Source organism: Notechis scutatus, chromosome 2 (genome assembly GCF_049901735.1).
Source record: "Notechis scutatus isolate UNSWTSFEM ecotype Mainland chromosome 2, rNotScu1.2, whole genome shotgun sequence".
NCBI classification, from domain to species: Eukaryota; Metazoa; Chordata; class Lepidosauria; order Squamata; family Elapidae; genus Notechis; species Notechis scutatus.
In genome coordinates this window covers 240,473,105-240,486,572 of record NC_142010.1, presented here as the reverse complement: position 1 = coordinate 240,486,572, position 13,468 = coordinate 240,473,105, and the positions used below count along the sequence as shown (strand labels likewise).

Below are 13,468 nucleotides of genomic sequence, written 5' to 3'. Positions count from 1 at the left end.
GTCCTCAATTGAAGGCAGGTTGGTAGTAATTATTTTTTCTGCAGTCTTAATTATCCTCTGAAGTCTGTGTCTGTCCTGTTGGGTTTCAGAACCAAACCAGACAGTTATAGAGGTGCAAATGATAGACTCAATAATTCCTCTGTAGAACTGTATCAGCAGCTCCTTGGGCAGTTTGAGCTTTCTGAGTTGGCGCAGAAAGAACATTCTTTGTTGTGCTTTTTTGATGTTAGGTGTCCATTTTAGGTCTTGTGATATTACAGAACTTATACATTTGAAGGTCTCTACTGTTGATACTGTGTTGTAAGAGGTGGTAGTATGGGAGGGTTTCTCCTAAAGTCTCCTAAAGAAATCTAAATTGGATATCAGCAAAAATGTTGTAAATTGTCAAGAATAAAAGAGAGGTATCAAGAAAGACAAAGATTTAGGAAGGAACTTAGAAATTCAGAGAACTTTTAGAAGAGAAAAGAAAGAATGTTGAAATAACATAAAAACAATGAAGATGGAATCAGAAAAAGAAGGAAAGCTTTTTAAGAAACATTTTCAAATTCAAGAGATTCCAACCTTAAATTGGCATGGTAAATACACCAATAAACAGTTAATAATGATTAAAGTATCAAGCAAAGATAGAAAGCGTATGCTAAAATTATGTACAATAGATATGCCACCATCCAAGGTGCCTTAGAAAATATTCCCTGTTTACAAGACTTTTGGACTTCAACTCCCAGAGTTCCTCAGCCAACATAGCTGGCTAAGGAATTCTGGGAGCTTAAGTCCACAAGTCTTAAAGTTGCCAAGTTTGGAGACCTCTGTTCGAATGCTGGGGGGGGGGGGTGGATCTATATCAGTCCTACATGAAACAAGAATTGTCAGACAAGCTGATTTTAGAAAAGGGTGAGACATTACTGTTGATGCACACTTGCTCATTGCAAAAGCCAAAAAGAAGTCTAGATGTGCTTCACTGATTTAGAGGTACTTTTGACTGTGTCAACTATAGCAAGCTATGACTTATTAGAAATTAAAAACATCTCATTGTCTTCATGCAAAATCTATACGCAGAGCAGGAAGCCACAGTCCAGGCAGCACATAGGAAAGCAGAGTAACTCTGGGTTAGCAAAGGAGTGAACAGGATGATTACATGATTCCTATTTATTCAGTCTATATAATTGAATATATATTGAAGAAGGCTGGATGAGAAAATGATCGGCATGCTTTTAAAACTGAAAGAAGAAACATGAGTAACCTATTATAGTATAGTGATCAAAATGGAACTAAGGTTAAATACAAAAAAGAGCAAGTAAATGACCAACTGGTAAGGCAATCAGCCTTAAAATTGACAATGGTGGTAGACAGTTTTTGCCTTTTAGGATTAACTGTTAACAATAATGTATTCTCTATTTATTTAACCTATACCCTTGAATATATGCTAAGGGTAGCTATATTGAAAGAAGATAGTCATGATTTAAAATTGGAGAAACTTCAATACCTGTGCTCTGTTGATGACATTAGCTTGAAAGTTGAAAATGCAATGGATTTGCAAGTTCTAGTAACAAAAGCATAAAGAACAGGGGACTAAAATTAAATATAAAAATCAAGCTACTAACAACAGGTAGAAAATCAGCCTTAGACATTGAATTGGTAGATTATGCTTTTTAGTACCAACAATAGTAAAGGAACAATAGTCACGAAATACACCATGGATTGGGTTATGAGCATAATTCTTGTGCAAGAAATGGTATTGATACTGTGTGGAAGCAAAAATTGAACTTTCAAGAAGCAAGAAAATTGACAAACTTGAACATATCTGTTGGGGAAGATTTCTGAGAACACTGTGGACAGCCAAAACAAACAAACAAATGAACCATAAGTCAGTTCAGAGTTCTCATGTGAAGCACAAAATAATTATGGTCAAATTATCTTAGTTTGGACAATTTATGAAAATATCCAGCTCCCTTAAGAAGTATATATTGTTGGGAAAGGAGGAAGGAGATGGAAGAACACAAAGAACACAATCAGGCACAAGATGTATGGACATGGTTACAATTCCAATGACTGCACTACTGAGATATCACAAAAATCAGGTTAGAGACAGAACTTCCTGGAGAAGATCAATCAATGTGGTTGCTACAGAGTGACATTGACTTAATGACACCTGATCATCATCTTCCAGTATAAATACATGTGGGATTGCTCATTAGAGATACTAATAATGAAGCTAAAATACATACCCTCTACCTTAGATACCAGTCATCAAAGGAGAAGACCTGATGTTTGGGAAACTCTAAGGCAACCAAATGGAATCCAACCAGGGGTGGAATTCTATCGGTTCTGTCCACCTCTGTAGAACTGATACTTCTGAAGAGCAGCAAACAGAGAGCATACATAGAACTGGTTCTATGTCTGCTGCAGTTTTGGCCTACCCGCCCACCCTGGCTCTTACCCGACCTTTATTTCCTGCTTTTTCAACCACAGCTGCTTTGCACAACATAGCTGTGGTTGAAAAAGCAGGAAAAAAAGGGCTTTTCCAACCACTGCACACTTGCATGCAGTGCTGCTCAGCTGTCCGGGCAGCTCAGCAGGTCATAAATTGCACTTGCGTGCAATGCAGAGCAACAGAACCGGTAGTTATACTGGTCAGATCCCATTCCTGAATCCAACAGGAAACAAACATGGTTAGATACAATTACTAACAATCCAAAATATGAAGCCACAGAAGCAGACATAACAAAATGATAGCCACTGGCCCATGATAACTGAACAATTAAATGACAAGAAGTAACAGCAGGCCAATTAACCCTAAACTAACTAACCATGAAACAAAGATGTTGTGCCTAGAGATTTGCAAATACTGAAGTATGCTAGTTTTTGATTTTACAATACTTGATTTTCCGCAGCATGGGGCATGGAGGAGATGATTGCAGCCAAATGTACCCTCAGGCATGCCTTAGTCATCAGCTTTTCAAGTGAAACACGAAACTAATCTCTTTGATGTTTCACATAGTAATAGATGGCTGGCATTAACCTGAATGGATAAATATGTTTTGAAACATAACTCTAATGATAAAATATCCATTTGGCCCAGGCAATAGCGTGACTAAAAGTACCATCTGTGTCATATTCAATAATATGCCCATGTATCAACACTTTGCAGTATTTTGCTATCTTTACAACTATAGATACTGTACTAAGCCTATCAAACTGAGTCAGTCAATCTCACCTTCATCCCAAATTAAAAATATTATATAACATTTTAAGATGATAGTAGTTATAGCAATTCTCGGGGTGGTGAAAATGTGTTAGTCTCACTAGCTTGACATTTCACCCAGTGATAGACAGTGGCCCTCATCCAAAACTATAAACCCCTTTATGAGTGTTGCCGTCTCCATTTCGGCATGGTTTCCTTTTGGAAACAGCTACATCAGGGGTGTCAAACTCATATATCCAACATAAACGACATATTCCATAGGTGAATCAGGAAAATGTAACATTACGTTTTCTGCTCAGATAATCAACAATAACAAATATTAAAACAAAAAAGCAAACCTAGATTACTGTATAGCGACTCCAAAATCCAGGAAAACAAAGTATACATTTTTTTAAGTCTCTCTGTCAAAGTTCAAAGATTCAAGTAAAACATTTAAATTATGCTTTTAAACAAAATTCAAGCAATGAAAATTACTTTTTAATTTACTTACTGGAATTCTAAGTTTCTATCTATATCAGAGATGGAAATTCTAATGATGGGTTCAGTTTTTGCAAATTCTGATACAAAATGTTCTCATGAATTAATCATAAATAAAATTAGGATTTTAGATAAAGCATAATGGCACAAAGTTTTGTAGAGTAGCAGTCCATGTTTGCAAACAATTAACATTGGCTCCATATGAATAATAACCACACATGGCTCTCTTTGGGGAATGTTTACATTGCTGTTATCTGAGACTCATTATTAGTTTATTTCTGTCACATTCAGGTCACCTACTTCAGGGGTTTTCAATTTTTTTCAGGCCATGGCAACTGTTCGCTAAATAAAATTCCTGGAACCCCTGATCAAGAGGGTCGGGGTTTCTATATGTCAACTAACAAATTCCACCCTTTGGGGTTATACGATAGAAAAATTCCTGTGGATGTCCTGAAGCAGCACTGAGGTAGGAGCAGGTGGCTAAACACATTTGAATTTTACTTTAGTCCCAGCCCAAGAACATTTCTCCCTCAGACACTTATGGAAAGTTCAGGACTATGTGAGGAGAGGGTCATCATCACTACAATGGATAAAGGGGGGGAAATATCCACAATTTACTAGATCTTGATCAGGGTATTTTTAATGGGGACTTGAATACATTTGGAACTTTTAATAACTTAGTAAAATAAAATTAATAATTTTACTTATGAATGAATACTTAATACTTAATTTTACTTATGAATGAAATAGATATTTTAGTATTTTACAAAAAAAATATATAACTGCCACAATTGGCTAGTCCCAAGCAAATAATACAGCTTTCAGATTGATACTTATTTTATTTACACTTGGAGTTCCTAAGATCTCTGTTCTAGCACATAAATTGTACTTGTATCAACATGTTTGCTTGGTGTATCTAGTATCAGTTCTGATGACTGTTCTTTCTATTTATAATACTGTTATGATTTCTGATACATTATTGTCAAAGTTCTTAAAATTATCTTTGCAGGGAGGAATAAAAACATAAAACAACAGCACCTTCCTAGAAATGGGTATAGCCTACAGATTTTTTATTTTTCCTATCCACCCTGAAATACATTAAATTGAAAGAACATCTTGCTTTCAATATTTAACATTAGACTGATGAACTATAGCCTGATAATTTTATTCCAAGAATTAGAAAAGTCTTTTAACAAAGAAGTGTAGCAACTGTTCAATCTAGCATGCAAGATTTATTTATAGTGAACAAAAATCACAACCTTCTTGCCTCTTTCTCTTGCCCACAATATGAAATCTGAGGGAGGTGGGCAGTTTAGAAATAGGAAGTATAAATAAATGAAAATTAAAAAATGAACTCAAGGCCTGGGTCTTGGTCAAAGAAGAGATTTCTCCCACCACTTTACTGAAAGGAAGTAACCAGATTCAGGCCATTTTGTCCGAACAAGCTCTTTTTCTATAGTCAGAAGCCAAGTGTGATTTGGAATTCATGATTTACAAGGTGTAGTGTGATGTGTGGGCCCTCACAGTTACAGTTTAGTCAATAAAACACAGTGCAGAAGAGGCAAACTATAATTCCCATGAGTAGGGCAGCCATTCTGGTTTCACTTCCTAGCTCTTGAAGATAGTTCAGTAATTTGTGAACATTCTGGTAGGATTAATTGGATCCTGATAAATTTGCAAGTCATATCTTTATCAGTTCTGGTCTAAATATTTATTTGTGGTAAATGTACCCACAGTTTCATTACCAACATCATTAATAAAATGTGTGAGACAAGCTTAACAATAAAGACTTAGGAGAAAATTGTAGTACTAAGTGGAATAATTAAATGGTTAGACTGGATTTCTCTCTTTTAGTGTAAACTTCCACACATGTACTTGAAAAGTCAATGGTTGGCAGCTGCTTATTACCACATGACAAGACTTCATAGCCAGAAGAAACATCCTAGATGGATATCAAAGGAGGAAATTAAAGCAGGGAGTAAAACAAAAGAACACAAAACAGTACTCCATTATTTTTTATAGCCACTATTATTATTTTCCAGGACTTGGACACTTGGGAATACAGCATTATGCAAAACAGATCCAGAGACATTTAGGCTAGTTAACTTAATTAAAATGTGTAGTAAGAAACAAATTTCTTACTACATAGATACTCCCAGTGGGATATGTGCCCCTAGAAAGAGAGCATGGTCTAGCAACTGTAGACCCCAATTTACTTGATGTCAATTTTTTTTAAAGAAATTTTTTTTAAAGTAATATTTGTTTTCTTTTTTTCACAAATTGAATATTTGCAAATTGATTTATCTGGAACTGAGAACTAAATTGATTACAATGGTGGGTTATGCTTCAATTCCAGTGGCATTTTAGGTTTGAGCTGGAGTACAACAATCAACTTGTTTACAAAGAAAAATGTTGTCATTTAAAATGTTGAGATGAAGATTTTTTACGAACCAAGATCCAAATCTCTTTGTTCCTTAAGAAAAGGAGCTTTCCCAACACTTTTTCAATTTGGTATGGAAATTTGCCTTATGGTTTGCTCTCATTCCACTGCAGCTCTGAAAGCATCATATTCAAATTCTTGGAATGATCTTTTCTTTATATTAAAAATGGACAAAGCTGTTATTTCTTTGTTTGAAAGGATCAGAAATAATCATACATATGCATTATTTCTCCTATGCATGGGAGATATATATACTGTCTTTTCTACTTCATATAAATTGAGTTCACTAGGATAACTGGACAGAAAAATCTTACCTATTCAGAATTTGTTTCTATGTGAAAACAAACATGTGAAAATATAAAATATTCTATAAAATATGACTTAGAAGCAATCATGAATAGCAGTAATAATTTTCCAGTCTGAATAACATATAATCTATGACAGAAGTGTCAAACTCAAGGCCTAGGGTACGGATCCAGCCCGTGGAGTACTTAGATCTGGCCTGTGGGACCATTCTGGAAACAGCGAAGGACCAGCCCACAATGCTTCTGCCAGCAAAGACGGAATTCGGGAAGGCATTTTCACAGCAGAGGTTGCAGGAGGCTGTGGCAGCTGAAAATGGAGTTTGGGACCCCGTTTTCACTGGCACAGCTCTCCGGCCACCACAGGCATGCCTGACATGAGTTACAAGCTGCCCCCCAGCCCCTCCCCCAAGATTAAACACAACTCTGGTGCGGCCCTCAATGAAATGGAGTTTGATACCCTAATCTACCGCTACAGAAAGTAGGAAACAAAAGAGAGGAGTTGAGGGAGGAAAAGTGTCTGAGACTCTTCCCAAATCAAAACCTTTCATATCTGAATTAAGAATTGATATTGTCTCTTCCAGTGGTTGTGCAGTATGAAGCATTTCCACTTATAAATATGATACTATGCTTTTTTCTGTTCTGACCTTTGTGTATTAATTCATTTTATTCTTGCCTATAAATAAATTTTGGATATTTTCAAATATTTTCATTATTCTGCTATTTATCTGCTATGTGCTCCAATTTTTGCAGATTAATTCATAACAATCGTATAACAAATGGTTTATAGGATTTCTTTTGTATCACATTGAAAAAAAAATCTAACTGTATTAAAACTTGTGATTATTCCATTTTCATAGCTGCATTCCTTCAAGATGATGACTAAGATTGCAATCTAAAAGAGGATCTTGAATTATATTAGTCTCCCAGATATCTATATCCTTTGAGGGCCTGTCCCACTCTCTGTACCACAGCTGTTTCATAAAGATGAAAAAAAGGACTTTTCCTGTTGTGGCACTCATTCTGTAAGCAACCTCCATTGAAATATACCAAACATGTATGTATGTATGTATGTATGTATGTATGTATGTATGTATGTATGTATGTGTGTGTTATATATATATATATATATATATATATATATATATATATATATATATATATATATATATATATATATATATATATATATATATATACCGTGTTTCTCACATAATAAGGCCAGGGCTTATTTTTTGAGCCCCGAAAAAACGGCTAGGCCGTCTTTTCAGGGGTGACTTAATTCCCTCCCTTGCATCCTCATCTAGAGGGTCCCGCAGGCAGCCTTGCCACCAGCCGCTCCTAACGGGTGATCATGGCAAAGCGCAGAGAGCTCCCTACTCCCACCAAACACCTTTGCTGCAGACCCAAGACCTTTGGCACCCACCGCTGTTGCTTTCCCTTCTGCCCATTCCGCCGCCACGTTTGGAGCTGCCGCTTCCGTGTTTGGAGTGCCGCTGCCATTTGAAGTGCTGCCGCCATTTGGAGCACCGCCGCCATGTTTGGAGCTGCCGCTTCCGTGTTTGGAGTGCCACTGCCATTTGGAGTGCCGCCGCCATTTGGAGCACCGCCGTCATGTTTGGAGCTGCCACTTCTGCATTTTGAGCTGCCGCCGTGTTTGGAGTAGTGGCGGCGCTCCAAATGGCGGTGGTGCTCCAAACAGCGGCAGTGCTCAAAACGTGGAAGCGGCAGCTCCAAACGCGGCGGCAGCTCCAAATGCGGACATGGCAACTCCAAACAGCGGCAGTGCTCCAAACAGCGGTGGGGTTCCAAACGCGGAAGCGGCAGCTCCAAACGCGGCGGCAGCTCCAAATGCGGAAGCGGCAGCTCCAAACAGCAGCAGTGCTCCAAACAGTGGCAGCGCTCCAAACGTGGAAGTGGCAGCTCCAAACGCGGCGGCGGCATGGGCAGAAGGGAAATTAACAGCGGCAGGTGCTGAAGGTCTTGGGTCTGCCGCAAAGGTGCTTGGCAGGAGTAGGGAGCTCTCCACGCTCTGCCATGATCACCCATTAGGAGCAGCTGGTGGCGAGGGATTGCTGTCCGCGGGGCGCTCCTAACGGCAAGTCCCCCCGCCCTTCCCCCTTATTTTGCATGTTTTAAAATAGACCTAAATTTGGGGGGAGGGGCTTAATTTGATTTTATGCCAATAAAACATGCTGGGCCTTCCTATTGGTGGAGGCCGTATTGTTGGAGAAACCCGGTATATATATATATATATATATATATATATATATATATATATATATATATATATATATATATATATATATATATATATGAGTTCGGTGTTGTTCGGTATTCATCGTCATTGTTAGCTTTCTTTGTTAGCACAGCAGCAGACTCATCTGCCATCATCAGGCTTCGTAGTGTCAGTTCAGGTCAGACTTTTACGTAGTTCAGATTTGACTTAGGGCAGCCTATTGCTGTGCCAGAATGGTTTTTCTTCATCCTGATTGGTTGGAGTCTGTCTGTGTTTTGGTCTCGAGTTGCTGTGCTGCTTGATTGGTGTCTAATATCCTGTCGCTTTTGGCTTTTTTATCTGATTGGCTGGCAGCATTGTGTTGCTTCCTAACTAATGATAGCCGCCCATTTACCCGGCCAAGCTGCACTAAAGGCCTCCATTAAAGCAACACAATGCTGCCAGCCAATCAAGATACAAAAAGAGCCAAAAACAGACAGAAGATATTAGAGACACCAATCAAGCAGAACACAGCAAACTCCGAGACCAATAAACACAGACCAAGACTCCCAACCAATCAGGATGAAGAAAAACCATTCTGGCACAGCAATAGGCTGCCCCAAATTCAAATCTGAAACTACTGTAAAAGTCTGACTCACAGACGGACACAATACAGAAGCCTGATGATGGCAGATGAGATTCTGCTGAAACGTTGCTACAACTTTAAAAGAACAACTACAATGACGTGGGAAAATACCCAACCAAGCCGAACACCATACATGTAAGTACCGCAAAAACTTAAGAAATATATATATATATATATATATATATATATATATATATATATATATATATATATATATATATATATATATATATACACATACATACATACACACACACACACACACACACACACACACACACACACACACACCAAATATGTGAGTTCCAAGGTAGAAATACCCCCAAAGTGATTAACATCTGGGAAATTCCAGTCATTAGATACACAGTGGTAAGCAAAAGTTCTATATTTGTTTAAAAAGTTCCAATGTATAGCACAAAAAGTAGGGAGAAACTTTATACACATTATGAAATGTCTTCATCAAAAAAGAGATTGTGGGACATTTCCCCATCCAATGCCTTCCCTTTCACATTATTTCCTTCCCCAGGTACCATCAATTTCTAGAACCAAGTGGCTCAGGGGTGGGATTCTACCAGTTTGCACCTATTCGCTAGAACCAGTTGTTAACATTCTAAGCAGTTCGGAGAACTGGTTGTTAGAAGAAATTACTGGCCTAATCCTGTAAGGAAGGCAGGAAGGAAACATTCTGGTGTTGCTTCTAGAAACTGCCTCTCCGTTAACCCTTATTACATTCTTGGCAGGACTAGACTTCCTGTCTCAGGAGCTTCTCTAGATTTTTTCCCCCCTCCTTTGCTGGTACTTTGCTTGTGTGGAGTGACCATTCAAAGTTACAATGGCACTGAAAAAAGTGACTTATGACCATTTTTCACACTTACGACTGTTGCAGCATCCCCACAGTCATGAGAGGCCAGGAGAGGAGATGCGTGCCTTGATGTGAGTGATATTGAGGTGGCCAAGCCCAGCCGATAACATGACCACCAAGCCATGTCCACCCAGTCACATGACCACCAAACCACGTCCACCAACTAAGCCATGCCCACAGAACCAGTTGTTAAAAAATTTGAATCCCACCCCTGAAGTGGCTCCTGCAGAAAAACTCCCAGTCACCATATATAACATTTAGCAGCAACAAAGAACTCAATAAATGGTACCTTCTAATTTTAAAAATACCTTCTAATTTTAATTTTTAGCAGAAAAACTAATAAAGCTTTATTACTGGTTAATATGCAATTTTGATATGAATCAGAATGCATTTCAGCATATTGACACATAACACTAAAACTCTGAAGTAGAGTGTCATGGAGAAAGGTAAAAATTGCTTCCCTTCCTGACTTCCCTTATTCAAAGAGACAATTGACAGTTCGATTGAAAGTACAAAAAAATTATGTATGATTCAACAGAAGTAAGCAAGCTTCTTACATGTTATAAAACATTTTATTGTATCTATGGTATCTAACATTGTGCTCTACAATGAATGTTATATTAGGTGTTTTTTTTTTTTTTTAAACTTGCACTATAATAGGTTTAAATTGCATACCTATGTCTGCATGTAATCATTTGTAACATTCCTCGGCATTGCAAAAATCTTAGTATCAATATCACATTTCTACATGTGTCCCTTCTTAAATTCAAGTGGCCTTAATCCCAGGTAAATGTAAACAGGATTATAACCATACTGCGCAATTATATACAGGTCATTAAATTAAATCAGAATTACTCCCAAGTAAGGATTACAGCCTAATATAACTTAGTACTGTCTAATGGCATATTCTCAATATACCCATAGAAGGAAGGATTCCTTATTACATGAATAGAAATTATCAATGAAGAGTGGAACCATAATTTATTTATTTAATTATTAATGAATAAGAGTGGAATCATATTTTATGTAGAAGTATCCATGAGTTAGAAAGGATTTACTCCTGGATTAGAAAATATAGGATTACAACCTTAAGAGCTGCAGCAGCTATAAATAATGCATTTTATATTAAATGATCTAAGTAAAATAAAAAGAAAAGCAGCAAGTTTATAAATCACTGCTCATTAAATATAGTACTCACTTTTCCAAGAGGAAATGCATTTTATTTCATATTATTTTATTTGTAGAGTACAAAGAAAAAGATTATCATTGTTGTACTTATCACATTGCTTTACATCCCTAAATTGTTATGATGAAAGCAACTATCAAAACTGTTTCACTGAGTTTAAATACACCATTTATTATTGCACAGTTAATTAGATAAGGGATTTCTAAAACTGGTCCAAATTTCCTTAGTTAAAAACTGGTTATTTCTTTTTAAATATATGCTCATTTTTCTGTTTTAAAATATTAATTAATGGTTGGTAACACTAATATTAAAGTAATTCTCACATTGTATGTTAAACTGCTTCTTGGAAAATTCCTGTAACATGCAAAATATGAATTGTGTAATGCAAATGCAAGCAGTAAGACCTTTCTACACCCTACTCACTCTTGTCAATTCACTTGAGGCCAAGTACAAAATTATGCCTACAATAAATGTCAATAGTGCTAGCACAGACCAAATACCTGTATGACTTCAAAAAACGAAAACTCTTCCTGTTTCTTGAAGAGGGACATGAAAGAGTTGAGATTTCCAGAGGGTCCCACAGAAAAGCCATTTGCAGACTTGAAGAAATCCGGGGTCGTTTAAAGAATCAGAGCCACAGAGTAGGAGTTGCCTTAAGCTAATCATAAAAGCACTTGTGGCTGTCTAAGGGAATGTCCTTTTCTGAGGCTCTGCTGAAGTGACACAGAGAGGAAAGGAGGCAGGATAACATGGATTTCCTGCAGCTGGCAGGGTTCAGAAGGCCTTATCTCATTACCAACAGAGTGAGAAACTCTCACGTCAAAGCTCTTTATAAATACAGCCCTGATTAACTGGCAGCAACGGCATGTGGATTGCTAAAAAAGTCCGCAGAACTCAAGCACAAAGTGCCAAACCAGTCCAAGGCCTATTTAGCCTTTTGCTGAGCCTGTGTTTTCTTTCAATAATATCTTGAAGGAATTTAGGCAAAGACCAAACCAAAAGAGAAAAATAAAAATATTCAATTTCACCAGACCTGGATTCACACCTCTTGCTTATTTATACAGGCTTTATGTTTTCTGGTAGTATTTTTATGCTAGTTTATGTTTACTTTTGTTTTAGTTTATCAATATTATCTAGAGAACTCCCAATATTGGGTAAAATCGAACATTCACCTTTTCAGCCTTATTTAGCATAGTTAAACATGAGACATGAACCCCACTACTCTATGTGGTTTATAAGTCTTGGGTGATGGCTTAGCACAGGGGTGTCAAACTCACAGCGTCATGTTGTCATCACATGAAGTATTGCGACTATTTCCCCCTTCCTTAAAATGGGGGTGGGGGTGGCCAGCGCGTGATGCATCCGGCCCGCGGGCCATGAGTTTGACACGCCTGGCTTAATAATAGGTAACATAAATGGGGGCCTAATGGAGTGGAAAACTGTTCCCTCTCTTTCCTTTATTTATATAGTACAAAATGGTTTCTTCCTGGTTCTTTCTTGTCATTCCAGCAGCTTGGATGGGGGTTTTGTTCCGTACAGACGGAAGAAGATACTATTCCCTTTTCTCTATCAAGTTTTTCAGGACTGGAAACACAAAGTCGAAAAGAAAAAAGAAGAAAAGCTAGAGCACTTCTCATTGCATTCTAATTGTTTCTTCCTGAAAAAAAAACCAACAATTACGATGGGCTACGAGCATGAGTCCCTTCTTTGAAGAAGGCAAAAGAAACCACCCTTTATTTTTACACTTCAGCCTAAATTGTATCCCAAACATTTTAGAAATTAGGAAAAAAAATATTACGCTGAAAATATTAATGTAACCGGCTAAAGTAGGGACCTGATTCTAACCATTACACAAAAAGATCACATGTGCAAGGATTATGATTCACCCAGAACATATTTGGAAGGGATAGTGGGAAAGACCAATTAATCTATCCATGCATAGAAAATGTAAGGATAACTGTTAAATGTCTCCTTGATTTCATTATGCTTCTTATAGGAAGAATGGAAATGTTGGTGGAAACTAAGCACATGTTTTGGTGATATATTGCCTTGCACATGCTCCTAAGGCCCTCGTATGGGAAAATGTTTTACTCAATATATGAAACTACAGTACCTTCTAACATACCTTTATTTTT

At 37.4% G+C, this 13,468-nt stretch overlaps 1 protein-coding gene across 7 annotated transcripts in view; it reads right to left on the bottom strand.

Moving 5' to 3' along the window:
- The window catches only part of PDE4D (phosphodiesterase 4D), a 700,504-nt gene that overhangs the window by 175,205 nt on the left and 511,831 nt on the right, over positions 1–13,468 (bottom strand). The window contains exon 1 of one of the 7 annotated variants that reach the window (XM_087958387.1): positions 11,834–12,220. The exons of the other annotated variants lie outside the window; for them this stretch is intronic. Within the exon in view, the coding sequence (XP_087814513.1) occupies positions 11,834–11,925 (92 nt within the window). The 5' untranslated portion in view covers positions 11,926–12,220. Of the gene's footprint in view, positions 1–11,833; positions 12,221–13,468 lie in introns of those variants that run through there. 7 annotated transcript variants of the gene reach the window in all.